The 23,634-nt window shown below is 36.4% G+C and overlaps 1 protein-coding gene across 11 annotated transcripts in view; it reads right to left on the bottom strand.

Moving 5' to 3' along the window:
• LOC100517524 (butyrophilin subfamily 1 member A1-like) overlaps window positions 1–23,634 on the bottom strand; it is an 81,685-nt gene that overhangs the window by 34,843 nt on the left and 23,208 nt on the right. For 4 of the 11 annotated variants that reach the window (XR_002341232.1, XM_013989509.2, XM_013989515.2 and 1 more), the window contains one exon: window positions 1,796–1,816. Coding sequence is in view for 3 of the 11 variants with exons in the window: in XM_013989509.2 (XP_013844963.1) it covers window positions 1,796–1,816 (21 nt within the window). In the remaining 8 variants the exon portion in view is untranslated. Of the gene's footprint in view, window positions 1–1,795; window positions 1,817–2,326; window positions 2,798–19,923; window positions 23,146–23,634 lie in introns of those variants that run through there. The other 7 variants (XR_002341233.1, XR_002341230.1, XR_002341235.1 and 4 more) reach the window with 5 other exon arrangements.

Here is a 23,634-nt window from a genome sequence, read left to right as displayed (position 1 = left end):
GCAGTATTCTTGGTTGCAGCTGTGGCTCAGATTCAGCAACTGGCCCTGGAACTTCCACATGCCATGGGTGCGACCATAAAAAAACAAAAACACAAAAAAAACAAACAAAAAATGATAGAAATTGCTATCTTGGCCGTGGATCGAAGTTAAATCTCTCAGTGTGGCAGACACTTCTGACGATGCCATATTAGACAAGTTGTCTTCCAGGGAAAGCACTGTTTCGTAGTTCATGTGAAACACAAGCGTCACTCCTGAAAAAGTCTTTTCGGAAGATGCCACAGTGCCTGAGCAAGTGGATGACGTATGTCTGGGTACTGGCTTTTGCAAGTGTGATGGTGTCTAATGCTTTGCATGTCACAAAGCGATGCTAAACTTAATGTAGTTGTCAAGAGGGCTTTCCAAATTGCCTCTGAAGGTGTCGTCTCCTGCGGAAAGGCAAAGACCTGGGCGACAAGGCTCTAATCCTACGCTTTCCATTCCTGTCAACTGACATGGTCATAAGGATGTTCTCAGCGACAGATCATTTTCCTATTCAAAGCACAGAGAAATGGAATCAAATCGATGTTGAGACGGGCTCATGCATTTTGGGGAAATGCAGTTTTCGAAAATGCGTTGGTGGAGGGAAACGAAGGGCACGATTGAATGAGCAAGGTGCCAGAAAGCCATGCTCTTGTTCGCTCTCTTTTCTTTGATGTGACTCGAGGCTTTCCTGGGAGTTCCCGTCATGGCTCAGTGGAAGTGAATCGGACGAGTATCCAGGAGGACACAGGTTCCATCCTGGCCCTTGCTCAGGAGGTTAAGGCTCTGGCGTGGCCATGGGCTGTGGTGTGTGGTTCCCAGGGGTGGCTGGTACCCGGCCTTGCTGCTTCTGTGGTGTAGGCCGGCGGCTACAGCTCCCATTCAGCCCCTAGCCTGGGAATGTCCCTGTGCCGGTGGGTGTGGCCCTTACAAAACAAAAGAGGCTAGTAATGTCATCTCACATAACTTCTGGGGAGGAAAACGAAGCATTCTAAAAGCGAGTCACACAAAAGGAACCGAAAAGATGTGTTACGTGGAACTGAAGATTGCTCTAAATTTTCAAAAGCCTACGTCGGAGGGAACTGACATTTCAGAACTCTGAGACACCCAAAAGGACACAACCGGTAGGCCTGGCTTTTGTTTCGAACATCAGGCAAACTGAAGTGACATGTTTATACCTGGGAATACTTGGTTCCCAGGGGTAAGGCCAGTGGAAGAGGGGTGCCCTGGCACACTCTGGACTGATGGATGATAGCATATGCTACTTAGGCTTTGAAAGGGCAGTGGGCAGAGGGCGTTAACTGAGCCATTTTGGGGCCATCTCCCATCCCTTACGTCTTTGAAGAGCTATCACTTGTGTAGGAAGGGCCCCTCTGACTTGGAAGTCCCGACAGAGCCCGTGTGTTGGATGTTTTCTAGTAATACATGTGGAAGAGAAACCATCTCCCTCTCAGCGTAATGCTTTGCATCTCACCAACTTCTTCATGAACCTGTGGCAAGTGCCTGAAAGACCGAAGCAAAGCCAGTCCTTACCGGGAGGGCATGGCATGCATTGCAAAGAGCAGGAATGGCAGAGCAGAGGAGGTAGGCAAACAGAAATGGACAGAAGGAACGTGGGACAAGTCCAACGCAAAACATTGAGGTGGAGCCCGTAGACAGGACGTGCAAGAGAAAGGCGTGCCGACAGAAGCGAAATAGATGAAACGGCAGACAAGATGAAAGGCTGAAGCAGTCTCTTCGGAGGGGCTCAAGAGCAATGGGTTATCGGCAATCTTACCGTTTACTTTCTGAAGCTTTTCTGCAAAAAAAAAAAAAAAAAAAAAAAAGTAAATGTAAACATCATGACGGAGAACTAGAGGGAGAATTCAGATTTATTGAAAACTTCATATTTAAAATGAACCCTCTGCAGTTTCAGGTGACAACCACAGCCACCCGCACACACATCTGCTCAGAGGCAGGCAAACAGAAATGGACAGAATTAACGTGGGATATGTCCAATGCAAATTATCGAGGTGGAGCTCGTAGACATTTGATCGTAATATATTATATCTATATATATATATATTTTTGTCTTTTTGCTATTTCTTTGGGCCGCTCCCACGGCATATGGAGGTTCCCAGCATAGGGGTCTAATTGGAGCTGTAGCCACCAGCCTACGCCAGAGACACAGCAACACGGGATCCGAATCGCATCTGCAGCCTACACCACATCTCACAGCAATGCCGCATCATTAACACACTGAGTAAGGGCAGGGACCGAACCCGAAACCTCATGGCTCCTAGTCCGATTCGTTAACCACTGCTCCATGACGTGAACTCCAAATCTCCCATAAATTCTTATGAGGGTAAACTCATCATTCCAAATTGAGTAACAGAAATGTAATAGGAAGAGGTTTTACATGGAAGTGAAGATTGATCTAAATGTAAAAGAGTCTGTGTTGGAGAAAACGGACATAACAGAACCTTAAGATACTCCACTGTGACACATAGCTAGGTGAAAAATACTAGTTACAGAAAGTCTCTGTCTCCTTGATTATTAGCAATGACTACAATATGAAAGAGGCAATAACCACTTAAACTGAATAGTACATGAAGACAGGTAACCTAAGTTGGAAGGGTAAGATATAGACATATAATCATGTAAAAACATGTCTCTGTGTGAGTTAAGGCAGATGATCATTAAGAGTTTCAACATGAGAATTTCAATGGTACGAGAAACAGATGAGAGAATAACAGTTGAGTACATTATAGTTACTTGCCATTTAGCAGTGCTCTCTCCCCTGAACAGGTGAAAAAAAAAAGAAATAAGATACTCATTCCAAATAAAGGCATAACATTGGAAAGGAAGGAGAACAAATATTGGGATCCTTTTCATGGTTTTCTCTGTGATGCATCTTGACCCATGTTTGTGAAAACTGGAACCATAAGGTTCCAAGGGACATCTTACCAATCAAAGTGTGGTTTTCCAACCCCACATCCCTATGTACAAGGGAACTAAGTTAGGAAGTGAAACTCTAAGAGAAGATAGTGCAGGAATTTGGAGGTAGGCCCAATGCCACTCATTCCTCTTTCATTGGGGCATTCTTTTTCATACTAAAATACAAATGTACACACCTGCACATGACAGGTCCTTAGAAAGTGATGAGGAAGCGTTCTTCACTTAAAGTTTTCAGTATTGAGAGATGTATTTCAACTTTATTAACATGTATAATTCTTCTAAATATATTAATGTGATTTGCTGTTTGCTGTTTTGGTTAATTGTGCAAATAAAAATGCAAATGAATAAAGAACAATCAATCATAGGGTTAGATTTTGTTTAGAAAAAGATGTAAACATCAGTGACATATTTAGATAACTGGGAATACTTGGTTCACTTGTTCAAAGACAGTGGAAGAGTGGCATCCAAGTGTACTCTTGACCGAGTGAATATGAAGGAATTAAGAGCAGCTAGGAACAGTAATGCACAGTACTTTCGAAAGGAATGAGAAAGCCTGAGGAGGAGCCAAGAAAAAATAGAAAATTCATTTGCAGAGGCACAAGCTGAGTTAAAGCCCATGAAGAACATAGTGAACAATGCAGAGGAATGAATTAGTGACTTGTGAGATGGAGTATTGTAAATCACCCAATCAGGACAGCAGGCGGAATCAAAGTGAAAACACGTAAAAACAATATAAGAGATCTATGAGATATTATAAAGCAGGCCAACCTGCAAATAATAAGGATTCAGAAGGAGAAGACAAAGAAGAAGGGATTGAAAATACATTTGAAGAAATTATGGCTGAAAACTTTCCAAATATAATGGGAACAGACATCAAGATAGAGGATCAAAGAGCACCTCAGCAAGTTGAAGCCAAACAGGCCCACTCCAAGACATACTATAATAAAAATGGCAAAAATTAAAGAGAAGGAGAGGATTCTAAAGTCAGCAAGTGAAAAACAGAGAGTTAATTATAAGGGAACCCCCCCGTAAGTCTATAAGCTGATTTCTCCACAGAAACACTATAGATCCAAAGGGAGAGATAAGATATATTTAAAGTTCTAAAATGGAAAAATTTGCAGCCTAGAATACCCAGCAAGAACATCATTTAAAGTAGAAGGAGAAATCAAGAATTTCTCTAACAAACAAAAACTAAAAGAATACAGAATGCTAAAACCATTCTAAAAGAAATACCTGAAAGGCCTCTGCAATAGGAAAGAAGTAAGAAGACACAGGATGGAGGAAATCACAATTGCAAAGCAATCACTTAAAAAAGCCAGTACACAGATCTAAAATGGGAAGGGGGAAAAACTATTGTAAAGCCAGAATAAACACAAGGAACGGCAAAAGGGTAAACAGGGGATTACTTGTTTTAGATCAGTAAAGACAAACATGACTAGTATCCACGAGGATGCAGGTTCAATCCCTGGCCTCACTCAGTGGATCGAGGGTCTGGTGTTGCCATGGACTGTACTTAGGTAGCAGACAAGGCTAGGATCTGGCATTGCTGTGGCTGTGGCATAGGCTGGCAGGTATAACTCTGATTCAACCTCTACCCTGGGAATGTCCATATACCATGAGTGTGGCCCTAAAAAGCAAAAAATAAATAAATAAATAAAGGATAAACATGATGAGCTTAAAAAAGGGCATCAAAACCATAAAATGTGGGGAAGGAAAATAATTATATCTAGACTCTTTTTTAATAGAATATGTTTGAGCCTATATGACTGTCAGGCTAAAGCAAGCAGATATAGGATGTGGTTAAAATACATGAAAAACAGGGCAACCACATCAAAACCAAGCAATACATTCACCAAAAATAAAGGAAGAGGACACAAACAGAAAATAAAAGGAAATCATCACAGGAAAGAAAGAAAGAAAGAAAGAAAGAAAGAAAGAAAGAAAGAAAGAAAGAAAGAAAGAAAACAACAAAGAAGAAACTGAATCAACTGGAAAACAAGCTTTAAAATGGCAATAAATACATATCTATCAATAATTACCTTAAATGTCAAGGGACTGAATGTTCCAGTCAAAATTAGAGAGTGGCAGATTGGATAAAAAAACAAAATCCTACCATATGCTGCCTACAAGAGGCTCACTTTTGGGCAAAGTACACATATAACTGGAATATGATGGGATGGAAAAAGATATTTCATGCCAATGGACAAGACAGGAAAGCAAGAGTTGCAATACTCATATCAGGCAAAATAGACTTTAAAATGAAGGCCATAAAGACAGATAAAGAAGGACACTATTTAATGAAAAATGGACACATTCAAGAAGAGGATGTTACAATTGTCAGCATATATGCCCCTAATATAGGAGCACCCAGAAACATACAACAAATACTAACAGACATAAAAGGAGAAATGGATGGGACTACACTAATAGTGGGGAGATGTTAGCACACCACTCACATCAATGGACAGAACCTCGAGAAGAAAGTCAATAAGGCTACAGAAATCCTAAATGACACAGTAGAGAAATTAGACTTAATTGATATTTTTAGGACATTACTGACAAAAAAATCAGAACAAGCCTTCTTTTCAAGTGCACATGGAACATTCTCAAGGATTGACCACATAATGGGGCATAAAGCTAACTTCAAAACATTTAAGAGAGTAGAATTTTTTTCTCCTTTTGTGGCTGCATTTGTGCCTAATGGAAGTTCCCAGGCTAGGGGTTGAATCAGAGCTACAGCTGCTGGCCTGCACCACAGCCACAGCAATGCCAGATCTGAGCCGCATCTGCAACCTACACCACAACTCACAGCAACACAAGATCCTTTAATCTACTGAGCAGGACCAGATATCAAACCTGCCACCTCACGGATATTAGTCAGATATTTTTCTGCTGAGTCACAACAGGAACTCCAAAATTATTGAAATTATTTCAAGCATCTTTTCTGACCCCAAGAGAAGATTACTAGTTTCTTTACTAGTCATGACTAGTAAAGAAAGTAGTAATCAACCATAGGAGAGGAAATGAGAAAAAACTGACTAGATGGAGACTAAACAACATGCTACTAAAAAAACCAGTGGATCAGGAGTTCCTGTTGTGGCGAAGATAAAACAAATCTGACCAGGAACCATGAGGTTGCAGGTTTGATTCCTGGCCTTGCTCAGTGGGTTAAGGATCCAGCATTGCCATGAGCTGTGGTGTAGGTCACAGATGCAGCTCGGATCTGGTGCTGCTGTGGCTGTGGTGTAGGTCAGTAGCTGTAGCTCCAATTAGCCTCCTAGCCTGGGAACATCCATATGCTGAGATAAAACAACCAGTGGATCAATGAGGAAATCAGAAGGGAAATTTAAAAATGCCTCGAGACAAATGATACTGAAAACACAACCATTCAAAATCTATGGGATGCCACGAAAGTAGTTCTTGGAGGGAAGTTCATAGCAATACAGGCCTCCTTCAAAAAGGAAGAAAAATCTCAAATCAACAACTTAACCTGCCATCGAAAAGAATTAGAAAAGAAGAACAAACAAAACCTAAAGTCAGCAGAAGGAAGGAAATCATAAAGAAGCAAGGAAATCCATCAACTTCCCATGTTGTACAGTGGGGAAAAAAGGTATGTTGGGAGAAATAACAAAAAAATTAAATAAAAAAAATCATCACTTAAAAAAAAAAGAAGCAAGGAGATCGGTCAAATAGAGATTCAAAAAAGAATAGAAAAAGTCAATAAAACCAAGAGCTGGTTCTTTGAAAATTTAAACAAAATTGAGAAACCTCTGGCTAGACTCCCCAAGAAGGGGAAAGAACTCAAATAACAAAATAAGAAATGAAAAAGGAGAAATTTCAAAGAATACTGCAGTAATACAAAAAACTATAAGAGAATAGTATGAACAATTGCATACCAACAAATTTGACAACCTAGAGGAAATGGACAACTTTCTAGACTTCCAGCCTACCAAAACTGAATCAAGAAGAAATAGATCAGTTGAACAGACCAATCACTACAAACGAAATTGAATATGTAATAAAAAAACACTCTCTACAAACCAAAGTCCAGGAGCAAAAGACTTCTCAGGTGAATTCTACCAAACATACAAATAAAAACTCATACCCATCCTTCTTAAACTGTTCCAAAAGGATGAAGAAAAAGGAACACTCCCAATATATTCTTGTGAAGCCACCATCACCCTAATACCAAAACCAAAGATACTACCAAAAAAGAAAATTTATAGGCCAATATCTTTGATGAATATGGACACTAAAATTCTCAACCAAATTTTAGCCAACTGAATCCAGCAACATATAAAAAAGATCATACACCATGACCAAGTGAGATTCATCCCAATTCACAAGGATGGTTCAACATAGGCAAATCAATCAATGTCATACACCACATTAAAAAGGAAAGTCCAAGACAACATGATCATCTCAATAGATGTAGAAAAAGCATTTGACAAAGTCCAACATCCATTCATCATAAAAAGTCTTACCAAAGTGGGTATAGAAGGAATATACCTTAACATAGTAAAAGCTGTTTATGACAAACCTCCAGCCAACATAATACTCAATAGAGAAAAGCTGAAAGCCATCCTGCTAAAATCTGGAAGTCAAGGATGCCCACTCTTACCACTTTTATTCCACATAGTATTGGAAGTCCTAGCCAAGGCAATCAGACAAACAAAAGAAATAAAAGGTATCCAATATGAAACTATTTTCTCCCATTCTGTAAGTTGTCTTTTTGTTTCCTTTGCTGTGCAAAAGCTTGTCCATTTCATTAGGTCCCATTGGTTTATTTCTGCTCTTATTTCTGTTGCTTTGGGAGACTGACCTGAGAAAACATTTGTAAGGTTGATATCAAAGAATGTTTTGCTTATGTTCTCTTCCAGGAGTTTGATTGTGTCTTGCCTTATATTTAAGTCTTACAGCCATTTTTGAGTTTACTTTGGTGCATAGTGTGAGGGTGAGTTCTACTTTCATTGATTTGCATGCAGGTGTCCAGAAAACTACCATGAGATACCACCTCACACCAGTCAGAATGGCCATGATTAATAAGTCCACAAACAACAAATGCTGGAGGGGGTGTGGGGAAAAGGGAACCCTCTTGCACTGTTGATTGGAATGTAGGCTGGTTCAAACACTATGGAGAACGGTATGCAGGTACCTTAGAAAAATTTTCATAGAACTACCATATGACCCAGCAATCCTCCTCTTGGGCATATATCTGGACAAAACTTTCCTTAAAAAAGACACATGCACCCGCATGTCATTGCAGCACTATTCACAATAGCCAAGACAGGGAAACAACCCAAATGTCCATTGACAGACAATTGGATTAGGAAGATGTAGTATATATACACAATGGAATACTACTCAGCCATAAAAAAGAACAACATAATGCCATTTGCAGCAACATGGATGGAACTAGAGACTCTCATACTGAGTGAAGTAACTCAGAAAGAGAAAGACAAATACCTTATGATATCACTTAGATCTGGAATCTAATATATGGCACAAAGGAACTTTTCCTCAGAAAAGAAAATCATGGACTTGCAGAATAGACTTGTGGTTGCCAAGAGGGAAAGGGAGAGAGTGGGAGGGACTGGGAGCTTGGGGTACATGGATGTAGACTATTGCCTTTGGGATGGATTAGCAGTGAGATCCTGCCGTGTAGCACTGGGAACTATGTCTAGTCACTTATGATGGAGCATGATGATGTGAGAAAAAAAAATGTATACATGTATGTGTAACTGGGTCATGCTGTACAGTAGAAAACTGAAAGGACACTGTAAACCAGGTATAAATGAAAAAAATTATATACAAAAAATAAAAATAAAAACAAAGAAAAGATGTATGCACTGCAGTGTTCATTGTAGCACTATTTACAATAGCCAAGACAGGGAAACCACCTGAATGTCCATTGACAGAGGACTGAATAAAGAAGAAGTGGTACATACATTCAGTGAAATATTACTCAGTCATAAAAAATGAAATACTGCCATTGGCAGCAACATGGATGCAACTAGAGATTATCATACTGAGTGAAATAAGTCAGATAAAGACAAATATCATATGATATCACTTATATGTAGATTCTAATAAAAAATGATATTGATAAAAAAGGACAGATAAAGACTCAGTTATGTCCAGATCAAACTTAGGGTTGCCAGAGGGGAAACTGAGGGGGCAGGGATAAATTTGGAGGAGGGGATTGGCACATGAACACTACTATATATAGGAGAGGTAACTAACAGGGACCTATTGCATAGCACAGGTAGGTCTACTCAATATTCCGTAATAATGTATATGGGGAAAAAAGAACAGGTATATGTATATGTACAACCGATTCACTTTGCTCTAAGCCTAAAGCTAGTACAATATTGTAAATCAACTATACTTCCCCAAAATTTAAAAGAAGTGTCAGAGAGGCCAACTACAAATTTATCTCATACATGTTTCTTTATGGATGACTTTATATATTTAGAAAATTCAGAGTTTGGACCAAATGTATATTTAAAAAAATAATTTTGTTACAAATAGTATCTCAGTAGTAGTGCATAAAATTGATACCTTAATTTTTCCAATTTTTTACAGGTATGTTCGACTAAGCAGGGTGTCTCTAAGTGAAAATACAATTTGCACTAGTAGTAGTCAATCTATAAAGCTTGTCAAAGTCTTTCTAGTCAATGCTAAAATCATTGAGAAAGAGAATGACTATAATGTGTCAGCATACATCTTTGTGCAGGTTTGATGGTTTTTAATTCTTTGACTTTACCAAAACTGCAATGAACTGAACTGGCAGTAGGTAGAACTTCTAAAATTACCTTTGATAAACACTCTTTGAATTTTAACTTTTACCTCAAAAGAAATTCAAAGAATTGAGTGACATCATTTTAACCCCCAATTTTCCACTTCTAATAATGTATAGAAGGACACAGTTTCATGGCACATATGTCTTTTATAAACAAAAAAAGAAAATAAAATTGAGGCTGAATTCGATTTGGGAAAAATAAAATATGAGTTAATTGTGGTAAAGAAATTCTGTAAAATGTTTGAGTAGGAAGGAAATGTGTATTCATGTACTTTTTAATTGATCACGCTGTGTATAAAATAAAGCAGTGAATATTGGGAAAGGGAATCCTTGAGTACAGTTTATCAGCCCTGGTTAGTCATAGAAGAATTAGCCTTTGCATTGGGAAACCTCTTTACCAAGAGTTAAAGAGCTCACACAGCCTGCATTGGACTTACCATCTTGTGTGGGAATATCCTTCCCTGTTTCAGGCTCAACGAACACTTTATTTTTTATCTCTACTTAAAGCATGTGCATTATATAGTACTTGGCCAACCCTACGTTTGTATCTTTCATCTGAGGGGAGGGGTGGGTCTTTCTATTACAGCACAAGAGTGGTGCATGTAAGCAAATTACTCTTGTGTCAGCCACCAGGAGAGACCTGTTGGCCATGAGGGACCAGCAAACACTACTGAAGATAATCTTTGTCTATTCTCTGTGTAAGTTCCATTACTCCATGCAGTGCTTTGTGCTCTTCCTGGTGACTCGGATACCAAAATGCAGTGGGCAGAAGTGCCGAGGTCCAGCCCCAGCAGCCAGGGAGTGCCGAAGGAGAGGATGGGCTACAAACGGCGTGGAAAGAATTGGAGCCAACTCCTCAGCTGCATGCTGCAGATGACCCAATTTATTAAATGAAAATCATCAGTTTTTATACCATTTCACAATCAGATTTCGTGTAAGATTTAACATTAACATTTGATTTAAAGCCCTTTTGTTCCCTCCACCCGAGATACAAAAAAGAAGGTTAGTTAAAACATGTTCCTTTCAACTTCAGATTTTCCTACAAGATTACAAACTTAAAGTTTCACACTGTATTTTTCTTAAAAGGTCAACAACAGTAGCTATTCTATTCTATATTAAGAACAAAGCTTTAATAAGTAATAAACTATGATACCTAACATTCTTTAACTAAAGGTGTATGTGGTTAACAAAACGCATGAAAGCTTTGGGCTCATGGCATTCTTAAAACCACGATTTATTTGGCGCCAGCAAGCTAAGCATTTAACCTATTGTACTGATTTACGTAAGTTCCAAACCACCAATTTCAATAGAAAGGAGTATTATACCCAAAAATTAACAAATGCCCCCACAAGGGATGAAAGCTACAAGTGACACTGTTAAAAATATATCTATTATAGAAAATAGCAATTTATAGGCCAAACAACATTTTCCCAGCCCCAAACTTCTTTTTAAGTAAAGGGACTGAAATCATAAGTTTCCCCTGTATACTCTCACAAAATAGGTGCCATAAATTGTTACTCCAAAACAAAGGCCTTTTCCATTACATTGTTTAAACAACTTCATTCTGTTTTGGTTCAAGTGTTTTACGTATCCAGGGCAAATCTTTAGCAGTAAGAAAGCTGTGAATAGAGATAGAAAAGGAAAGATAAACACAGAAAAATAGATTAACATATTTTTTAGGGGATATCATTTTTATTTTCCTGGAACTGATGTCTTTCAAGGGATTGCTCTGCAATCCTTCTTCTTTCTTCAGCTTGTCTGTAGCTCTGCTAACCAGACAAGCCTCACGCATCCGCAATCCTTCTTCTTTCTTCAGCTTGTCTGTAGCTCTGCTAACCAGACAAGCCTCATGCAGGTGCCGACTGTGGTTTTGCTTTCTTTACTGGAGCAGCCCTATGGCTCCCGACACAGAAGTATTTAGAATTCTCCTCTGGGACTGATCTCCAGTGCTCTATGCCCTGCTCCTTTGAGATTGCTAACTGGTGACCTGTACACTGCTGGACAGTGACAGTTTTTATCTTAAAATATCTATAAGAAAATTTAGTGAAATCCTTAAAAGGCAAACTTGTTGAGGTTTAGTTTAAGTTGGGTGTAAAACAGTTTACACAATTTTTTTCCAAAATCGTTTTAAAGGTAACGAAAGCAAAATATTTGACAGATGTTGCCTTGCCTTAATTTTGCTTTTTTATTTTGTCTGTTTCATAAATGTGACTTTAGGCTTCATTTAAATCCCTTTAACATTTCCACTTAATTTTCAGAAGGTTAGTACATATTCTTGAATTCACAGATTTTTTTTTTCTTTTCAGGGCCATTCCTGAGGCATGTCGAAGTTCCCAGGCTAGGGGTCAAATCAGAGCTACAGATGCTGGCCTATGCCACAGCCATGGCCAAGCTGCATCTGTGACCTACACCACTGCACACTGAGTAAGGCCAGGGATCGAACCCACATCCTTATGGATGCTAGTCATATTCATTTCCACTGCACCACAATGGGAACTCCCACAGAATTTTTTAAGGCAGAAAGTTGCAAGGGGAGTTTTCTGAAGTTTATTGAGGAAGATGTTCATAAATAGTTGAATATAAAGTAGAATGATCAGATGAAACAAGGACTATGTGCACAAATTGCAATGAGTTAACAATACTTGCTTCTTTTTTTTTATTTTCCCATTGTACAGCAAGGGGATCAAGTTATCCTTACATGTGTACATTACATTTACATTTTTCCCCACCCTTTGTTCTGTTGCAACATGAGTATCTAGACAAAGTTCTCAACAGATGATTGGCTTCAGAAGATGTGGAATATATACACAATGGAATACTACTCAGCCATAAAAAGGAATGACATAATACCATTTGCAGCAACATGGATGGAACTAGAGAATCTCATACTGAGTGAAAGGCGCCAGAGAGACAAAGACAAATAACATATGATATCACTTATAACTGGAATCTAATATCCAGCACAAATGAACATCTCCTCAGAAAAGAAAATCATGGAGAAAAGACTTGTGGTTGCCTGATGGGAGGGGGAGGGAGTGGGAGGGACTGGAAGCTTGGGGTTATCAGACACAACTTAGAATAGATTTACAAGGAAATCCTGCTGAGTAGCATTAAGAACTTTGTCTAAATACTTGCTTCTTAATGCACCTATGTGAAAAAGAAAGGAAGAACCAATTCATTCAAAATGAAAGACTAGGCGTTCCAGTTGTGGCTCAGCAGGTTAAGAACCTGACTAGTATCCATGAAGATGTGGGTTTGATCCTTGGCCTTGCTCAGTGGGTTAAAGGATCCGATCCAGCATTGCTGTGCACTGCCACGTAGGGTGGAGATAGGGTTAAAGGATCCTGCATTGCTGTGGCTATGGCATAGGGTGGCAGCTGCAGCTCTGTTGACTCCTGGCCTGGGAACTTCCATATGCTGCAGGTACAGCCGTAACAAGGAAAGAAAGAAAAAGAAAGAAGGTAAAAAAGGAAGGAAGACCAATATTAGGAAGAGAGGAGGAAAAAATTGAAATATGTTTACAATTTTCTCTCTAGAGCAAAATTACCTACATTTCTGAGCCCTGGAAAGAAAATTCCAAAAGCCTCTTCACCAACTATAAGTAATTCTGATTTGTATCTCCTGCTTGCTGTGAAAAGTACATTGTCTTATTCCAAGACAAATGGATTAAGATTTTTATCTGGAATATGCAATGCCAATTATTTATCTTGCTTGGACTTTCTACCATTATGAAAATAAAGTGCATATCTACATATTTATGTCTATATATATATGTATATATATGAATGACAGGTCCTTCAAAAGTTATTAATAAGCATGTGGTAATGGCAGTTATCCAACAATAATTATATATTTTCATTATTCATATTATGTGCACTATGTAAATTAAGGTGATGTAGTCATGAATTCTAATCCTTGTAAAAACATAAATAAATTGTCTCTTATACTCACTTTCTTGAGTTATCATAAGGGATGTGGAATTTTGTCAAAAGCTTTTTCTACATCTATTGAGATTGTCATAAATTTTTCCTTTATTTTGTTAATATGATGTATCACATTGATTGTTTTGTAGATGTTGAACCATCCTTACATCACTGGGATAATCCCATTTGATCATAATATATAGTATATATATATATATTTTTTTCTGTCTTTTTGCTATTTCTTTGGGCCACTCCCACGGCATATGGAGGTTCCCAGGCTAGGGGTCTAATCGGAGCTGTAGCCACCAGCCTACGCCAGAGCCACAGCAACACGGGATCCGAACCGCATCTGCAACCTACACCACAGCTCACAGCAATGCCGGATCATTAACCCACTGAGCAAGGGCAGGGACCGAACCCGAAACCTCATGGTTCCTAGTCAGATTCGTTAACCACTGCGCCACGATGGGAACTCCTGATCATAATATATAATATTTTGATGTATTATTTAATTTGGTTTGGTAATATATTGTTGTGGATTTTTGTGTCTACATTCATTAGGAATATTTCCCTCTAATTTTTTTTTCTAGTGCTGTCCTTGTCTGCTTTTGGTATTTCTGTATTGCTAATCTCATAAAATGAATTTGGAAGTGTTCCCTTCCTCTCCTCCTTTGTTTTGCCCTCATCTATGAATGACAGTTTGACCATGAATAAAATTCAAGTTGATAGTTACCCCTTTTATTTTCTCCTAGATCTTATTGTTGACATTGTGGTATGGACTGTTAGCTAGGTCATTCCTTTGCAGGTCCCCTGAAACTGCTTCACCAATCCTTCCATCCCCTTCTTATAGAAGTCTTATTAGGCAAATGTTGAAACCTCTCAGCCTTTGATTTTTAAATTTTCTTTCTGATTTTAATTTCTTTTCCTTTCTGTGCAATGTTTGGGGTGAGTTTGAGGTTCTTCTACTCCATTTTCCAATTTGTTAATTCATCTTTAAAATATATCCAGTCGGAGTTTATGCCCTTATTCCCTCTGTTGTTTGTTTGTCAATGATTCTATTTTTCCTGTCTATATTTAAAGTGCACGGCATTGTTTTAGCATGTGTATACACTTCAAAATGGTTACCACTATCAATCTAATTAACACATCCATCACCTTTCATAGTTATCTTTCTTTTTGTAGTGAAAATACTTAAGTTCTCTTAGCATATTTCAAGTATGCACTATAGTATTACTACCTATACTCACCATATTGTATATTAGATCTCTAGAATTTATTTGTTGGGAGAGTCTTAAGCCTTTAGGCCCCCCCCACTCATTTGCATAAGAAGGGGCCATGGGCTGGGACCACTTCCTCATCAAGAAATAACCTATACTACCTGTGCAGGGCTTATTACCCTAACTGGAGTATCTTTCCAAGTTTCAAGCTACATGAATGTTCTTTTGATGTGCTTAAGTGTGAATATCAATGGTCCTCAGGCACCCACCTAACTTTCAGTATTTCAGGCTCCACGGAGGGGTTGGGGGGTCCTCATGTTATAGCACAATTGCCCTGCATTGGCTGAATAGTCATGAAGGACTAATACACACAGTTGGAGCTGATAATGGTCTATCTCTTCGCAATGTGAGTAAATCATTGTTGAACACAGTGCTTGACTGTGTTTTGTTTTCCTTTGCAAATTTGTTACCAAGGTGAAATAGAGCATTTGGAGTCCTTCTCTGGGATTGGTACCCAATGTATGGTACTCTGCTCAACATCATTCATCCTGCATAAATAAAACTATTTATTTTTATTGACCAAAATCTCCTGATTTGTCTTACCCTTCAGCCTCCTGGAAAATACCATTCTACTCTCTGCTCACATGAATATTATTTTTTAGATTCTCCCCCCCCCCAAAAAAAAACATGAAAAAACTTAACGACAGGTTTGACAGTGAGTTAAGCTCAGCTGTTTTTAAGGCAGAGCAGGAGCCACCAGTGAAAAACAAATGATTAGTCATTAGTTGTAATATTAAGGCAACTTGATCTTAGCATTTTATATTATTACTTTTTAATCTCCTTTGGGGTTGGGGAGACCGGGGAAAATAGTTTTTAAAACTGCTTGTGTCATATTTGGGTTGTAAATTCATAAGATTTGGTACAACAAAGCAGGATATGCCATTCTGATTTAAATTAAAAAATACAAGTGAGGTCATGTAGCATTATCTTTGCATGTCTGACTTATTTCACTTAGCATAATGCCCTCTAGGTTTAATATATATTGTTGTAAATGATGATTATCTTTCTTTTATAGGGACAAATAATAATATCTACTGGATGTGTACATGCCGTATTTTCTTTATGTGTTCACCTATTGATGAACATATAGGTCGTTTCCATATCTTGGCTTTTGTGGTTAATGCTGCATGGGGGTGCAAATATCTTTTTGAGATATTGATTTATTTCCTTTGGATTTATATCCAGAGGTATATATCATATGTTAATTTTAGTTTTAATTTTTGGAAGAACCTATATACTATTTTCCATAGTGGCTGTACCAATTTACATTCCTACCAACAGTGTACAAGGGTCCCCTCTTCTCTGTATCCTTGTCAAACTTGTCCCTTTTAGATCTTTTGTCTTTTTGATGAAGCTATTCAACAGCTATGAAGTGATAGGTTATTATGGTTTGCATTTGTCTTTCTCTTTTTATTAGTGATTTTGTACACCTTTTCATATACCTGTTAGCTATTTGTATTTCTTTTTGGAGAAATGTCTATTCAAATCCTTTGTCCACTTTTTAATTGAGTAATTTGGTTTTGCTATTAAATTGAGTTCCTTATATATTTGGGATATTAACCCCTTCAGATATATGGTTTGTAAATATTTTCCTCTATTCTATAGGTTTTCTCTTTACTCTGTTGATCAATTCTTTTGCCATGAGGTTTCTTTGATGAAATCCCACTTGTGTATTTAAAAATTTTTTTTTATTCCCTGTGCTATTGGAGTCACATCCAAAAATATTATTGCCCAGACTAATGTCAAAAATATTTTTCTCTATGTTTTCTTCTAATAGGTTTATAGTTTTAGATCTTATGTTTAAGTCTTTATTCCATTTTCAGTTGATTTTTTATACGTTTGAAATAAATTTCCAATTTAATTCTTCTGCATGTAGATTTTCAGTTTTTGCAAGGCCGTTTATTGAAGAGACCAGATTCCTTGTTTGTTCTTTGCACTCTCAAAGAAGATCTGTTGACAATAAATGTATGAATTTACTTCTGGAATTGCTATTATGATCCTTTGGTATATAAGTATGTATGCCTATTTTTATACAAGGACAGTAGGTTTTGATTAATGCAGCTTTATAATATATTTTAAAACCAGGGAGTGTGATGCTCCCAGCTTTTTTTCTTCTTGCTCAAATTGCTTTGGTTATCCAGAGATTTTTTTTTTTTGACCTGTATAAATTTCAGGATTTTAAAAATTTCTGTAAAGAAAAACAAGCATTTGGGATTTTGATAGGAATTACATTGAAACTGTAGATCACTTTGGGTAGTATAGACATTTTAACAATATGCATTCTTCAATCTGTGAACATGATATGTCTTTCCATTATTTGTATTCTTCTATTTCTTTTGTCTGTTTGTTTTCTAGGGCTGCACCCATGGCATATGGAGGTTCCCAGGTTTGGGGTTGAATCGGAGCTACAGCTGCTGACCTATGCCATAGCCACAGCAATACCAGATCTGAGCTGTGCCTGTGACCTACCACACAGCTTATGGCAATGCCAGATCCCCAACCCACTGAGCAAGGCCAGGGATCAAACCCACATCCTCTTGAATACTAGGCAGATTTGTTTCTCCTGCACCATGATGGGAACTCCCGTTCTTTTATTTCTTTCATCAATGTTTTATGCTATTCAGTGTATAGATCTTTCACCTCCTTAGTTAAATTTATTCCTAAATATTGTATTCTTTTGAATGTTATTGAAAGAGGGGTTACTTTTTAAATACCTCTTTTGTATGGGCTATTAGTGTATAGAAATAAAGCTGACTTTTGTATGTTGATTTAATATCTTGCAACTTTACTAAATTTGTTGTTTTTTCTCCTAATTTTTTTTTGGTGTGGGAATTCTAAAGGGTTTTTACCTATGAGATCATGTCGTCAGCCAGCACTGACAATTTTACTTCTACTTTTCTATTTTGGATGGCTTTTGTTTTCTTTTTTTGTCTAATAGCTCTGGATAGGATTCCTATATTGGCTAGCACTACATTGAATAAAAGAGGCAATATGAATTCCATGTATTGTTATTTTCTAAAAACAGTTCTAAGAGAGAAATTTATTTTAATAAATGTCAGCATTAAGAAAAATATCTCAAATAAGCAAGTTAAATTTATATTTCAAGTAACTAAGAAAATAAAAATAAACAAGCCTAGTGTCCGTCTTTGGTATCAGGTTAATGATGGTCTTATAAAATGAGTTTGGCAGCTCCCTTCCTGTTGTTTTGGATGTTTGAGAAGAATTGGCATTAGACCTTTTAAAAATATTTGGTAGTATTACTTGTGAAACAATCTGATCTTGGGCCTTCCTTTGTAGGGGGATTTTTGATTGCTAAATCAATCTTACTCATTGTTGGTTTGTTCAGATTTTTTTTCTTCATAATTCAGTGTGAGTAAGGTGCATATTTGTAAAAATGTATCCATTTCTTCTAGGTGATCCAATTTGTTGACGTACAATTGTTTATAGTAATCTCTGCATAGTATCGTATACTGTACAATAGTGTAGTACTTCTGTGATTTCAGTTGTAATGCTTCCTCTTTTTGTTTATGATTTTATTTATTCAAGTCTTCTGTCTTTTATTTTTGGTTATTCTAACTAAAGGTTGGTTAATTTCATTTATATTTTCCAATAGCCCACCTAGTTTTGTTTATATTTTCTATTGTTTTTCTAGTTTGTATTTCATTTATTCTTGCTCTCATTTTTAATATTCTCTTCTTTCTACAAACACTAGGCTTGTTTATTTTTATTTTCGTAGTTACTTGAAATATAAATTTAACTTGCTTATTTGAGATATTTTTCTTAATGCTGACATTTATTAAAATAAATTTCTCTCTTAGAACTGTTTTTAGAAAGTTTTGTTTTTGTTTTTATTCATCTAAGGTATTTACTGATTTCTATTTTTTTTCTTTACCCACTGGTTGTCCAGGAGTGTGTTGTTTAATTTCCGCATATTTGTGAATTTTCCAATTATCCTTCTGTTATTGATTTCTAGTTTCATAGCATTTTGGTCAGAAAGGTACTTGATGAAATTTCAAGCTTCTTAGTTTTTTGTGGCCCCATCTGTTCTGGAGAATGTTTCATGTGCACTTGAGAAGAATGTGTATTCTGCTGCTGTTAGGTGAAACACAGCATTTGTATCTGTTTTGTCCATTTGGTCTATAGTATAATTGAATATAACTTTTTCTTATTATTTTTTATTTTCTGTCTAGAAACAGGAAATCCAAAGTCTAGATGTACTTTCCATTGCTGAGGGTAAGTATTAAAGTCCCATACTTTTGTCTTTCTTCTTGTTGTGGTTGTCTTTTTGGCTGTGCCTGTGGCATGGTGACGTTCCCAGGCCAGGGATCAATGTGCCAATGACCCAAGCCACTGCAGTGACAAGGCTGGATCCTTAACCCACTGTGCCACAAGGGAACTCTCTGCTCTCTTTTTTTTTTCCTTTTCAATTCTGTTAATATTTAGGTGCTTCAGTGTTGGATGTATATATTTACAATTGTTATAGCCTCTTGATGAATTGACTCCTTTGTCATTTTATAATGACCTACTTTGTCTCTTTGACATTTTTTGATTTAAAGTTTATTTTGTGTAAGTATAGGCACTGGTTCTCTCTTGGGGATTACCACTTGCATAAAATATCTTTTTTCATCCCTTCACTTTGTTTGTTTGTTTGTTTGTTTGCTTTTTAAGGCTTCACCCATGGCATATGGAGGTTCTCAGGGTAGGGGTCAAATTAGAGCTACAGCTGCCAGCTTACACCACAGCCACAGCAATGTGGGATCCTAGCCTCGTCTGTGACCTACAACACAGCTCACAACAATGCCAGATTCTTAACCCACTGAGCGATTCCAGGGATTGAATCCACAACCTCATGGTTCCTAGAAAGATTTGTTTCTGCTGCTCCATGATGGGAACTTCCATCCATTCACTTTCAACTTACCTGTGTCCTTAAACTAAAATGGGTATCGTGTAGGCAGCATATTGCTGGTTTTTTTTTCCTTTTATCCATTCAGCCAGTCTGTCTTTTGATTGGGGAATTTAATCCATTAATATTTAAAGTAACTATTACAGATAAGAACCTTCTATTGTGATGTAAAAATTATTTTGGTAATGTTTGTAGTTCTTTTCTTCCTCTCTCGATGTCTTCCTTTGTGATTTGATAGTTTCCTGTAGTGGTATGTTTTGATTATATTCTTATTATGTGGTTTGTATCCACTACAACATTTTTTTTGTTTTGTGGTTACAAAGAAGCTTACCTAAAACACCTTATAGTTAAAACAGTCAATTTTAAGCTATAACAACTTAACTTCAATTGCATTAAAAACTCTGCACTTTTACTTCTATTTTACATTGCTTTACAATTTACCTCTTTTTTCTTGTGTATCCATTAACAAATTATTACACCTTTGGTTATTTTTAATAGTTTTGTTTTTTTAATTTTTTCCCCTAAAGTTAAAAGTAGTTTATGAACTACCATTACAGTGTTAAGGCATTTTGAATTTGACTATCTATACGTATTTACCAGTGAATTTAATATTTTCAAATGTTGTTATGTTACTAACAACATCCTTTCATTTCAACTTGAAAAACTTCATTTAATTTTCCTTGTAAAGCAGGTTTAGTGGTGACGAGTATTTCAGCTTTTTTTTTTTTTTGGTTTTAAAATTATTTCTTTTTCCTTCATTTTTAAGTATAGTTTTGCCAAATATAGTATTCTTGGTTGGCTGTTATTTTTCCTTCAGTGCTATGAGTATATCATCCTAGTCTCTCCTTAGCTGTAAGATTTCTTCTGATAAATCCACTGATACCCTTATGAGGGTGCTCTTGTATGTGATGAATCTCTCTTCTCTTACTTCTTTCTATTTTTTTTGTATTTGACTATGAATCATTTAAGAAAAGTTAATGCCAAACTTTTTCAAAAAATAAGAGGATAAGACCCTTTCAAAATCACCTTATGAGGCCAGAATTACCTTGATTCCAAAACAGACAAAAGCACAAAAGAATAAATCACTAGGTCAATATCCTTGATAAATATATATGCAAAACTCAACAAAATACTTGAAAGTTAAATCCAACAACACATTGAAAACATTAAAATGATCACAGGCCATGGGGAAAAAAAAAACAAGGGGAATTTATCCCCAGCATACAAGGATGGTTCAACACACCAAAATCAATTAATATAACAGACCACATTAACAAAATAAAGTATGACCATCATATGGTTATCTCAATAGATGCAGATAAAGCATTGGACAAAACTGAATACCTTTTCACCCTCTTAACAAACTGGTTATTGAAGGGAATTTACCTCAACATTATAAAAGCCATATATGAAAAGCCCACAACTAACATCATCTCAATGATAAAAAAGCTAAAGCCTTTTTCTGAAGATCAGGAACAAGGCAAGCATGCCTACTCTCACCACCTCTGTTCTACATAATACTGCAAGTCCTAGCTAAAGCAGTCAGTCAAAGTAAAGAAATAAATGAAAAGAAAACATCCAACAGGAAAGGAAGAAGTAATATTATCTCTGTTCACAGAAGGCATGATCTTAAATATATAAAGCTCTAAAGATTTCACACAAAAAATTTAGAACAAACAAATGATTTCAGTCAAGTAGCAGGATATAAAGTCAACATTGATATCCTTTGAAAAGGAAATTAGAAAAGTAATTTCTCATACAATAATACTGAAAAGACTATAATATTTAGGAATAAACCTAAGAGTGAAAGACTTGCATACCGACAACTACAAAACATTGATGACAGAAATTAAGGAAGACCAGCAAATGGAATGTTATCCCATGTTCATCGATTTAAAAACTCAGTATTGTTAAAATGTCTATGTTATGCACAGCAATCTGCCTATTCAATATATTCCCTACCAAACTCCCAACAGCATTTCTTCACAGAAATAGAAAAAAAACTAATATTTGTATGGAATTATAGAAGACCATAAATGGCTAATCAATTTTGAGAAAGAATGCAGCTGGAAACATCACCTTTTCTGATTCCAAAATATAATATAAATGCACACTAATCAAACAGTACTGTACTGGCATAAAGATAGACATGTAAACCTATGGACAGAATAGAGATTCCCCCTTTCAAAATATACACATATGTGATCAACTGATCTTTGTTAAGGGTGTCAAGAATGCACAATGAAGAAGGAATACACTTTTCAACAAACTTTGTCGGGAAAACTGAATATTCACATTCAAAAGAATGAAATTGACCCTTATCTTATACCATACAGTCAAATATACCCAAAATGGAAGAAAGACTCAAAAATAAGACCCCAAAGTATAAAAGTGCTAGAAAAACACTTAAGGCCAAAGCTTCATGATATTAATTTTGAGAATACTTTCTTGGGTAATAATTTCTTAACAGCAAAAGCACTGGCAAAAATAAAGAGCAAAGAAAAAAAACAAATTTAAGGGTTACATAAAACTAAAAATCTTCTGCATAGCAAGGGAAACAATCAAAAATGAAAAGGTCACCTATGGAATTTGAATGAATATTTTCAAATCATATATCTAATAATATATTAACCTCAAAGATATATAAGGAACTTGTCTAATTCATTGACAAAGAAAAAGAGAAAAACCCTCATAACCCAATTAAAAATGGTCTATGGACTTGAATAGACATTTCTCCAAAGAAAATATGCAAATGGCAAAAAGTATATGAAAATGTGCTCAACATCACTGACCATCAGCGAAATGTGAATGAAAAGCACCATGTAATATTATTTCACAATTGTCAGGATAAGTATATTGAATAAAGATAACAGGTGTTACTAAAGGTATACAGAAATTTAATTCTTTTACACCATTGGTGAGAATACCAAATGGTGCCTCCTTTATCCAATGGAGGTTTCTCAAGAAATAAAAAGAGACTACCATATGATCCAACAGTCTCACTTGTGATATTTATCCAAAAGAATTGAAAGCAGGATTATAAATAGGTATTACTACTCCCATGTTCACTGCAACATTATTCACATTACCTGAGATGTGGAAACAACCTAAATGCCCACTAAAGATGAAAGAATAAAGAGGTTTATACATACCATATAATATTGTTCAGCATTAAGAAGAAGGAAATTCTGCAATATGTGACAATGTGGATAAACCTTGAGGATATTATGTCAAGTGACTTGTCAGCTACAAAAAGGCAATCACTGCATGATTGACATATAGCATCTAAAAGAGTCAAATTAATAGAATTAAAGAGTGAAATAATGGTTGTCAGGGGCCATGTTGAGGGTCAAATGGGAAATTACTAACGAAGGGACATACATCCTAGAGATTTGCTGCGCAACATTGTACCTATAGTTAACAAAATTGTATTGTACACTTAAACATTTGTTAAGAGGGTAGAGCTCACATTGTGTTCTTACCACAATAAAATGAAATTTAAAAAATTATGCCATGAATTTGAAATATATTCAAACTTACAATAAGAATTTTCTTTGTATGGGAAACCTTCACTTAAACTATTGCATTTGGAGTGGATAAGCAATGAGATCCTGCTGTATAGCACAGAGAACTACATCTTGTCACTTGTGATGCAACATGATGGAGGATAATATGAGAAAAAGAATGTATATATATTTGTGATTGAGTCACTATGCTGTACAGTAAAAATTGACAGAACACTGTAAACCAACTCCAATGGAAAAAATAAAAATC

Source organism: Sus scrofa, unplaced genomic scaffold (assembly GCF_000003025.6).
Source record: "Sus scrofa isolate TJ Tabasco breed Duroc unplaced genomic scaffold, Sscrofa11.1 Contig340, whole genome shotgun sequence".
NCBI classification, from domain to species: domain Eukaryota; kingdom Metazoa; phylum Chordata; class Mammalia; order Artiodactyla; family Suidae; genus Sus; species Sus scrofa.
Note: the sequence above shows the minus strand (reverse complement) of the source record. Positions and strands in the feature narration are given on the sequence as shown.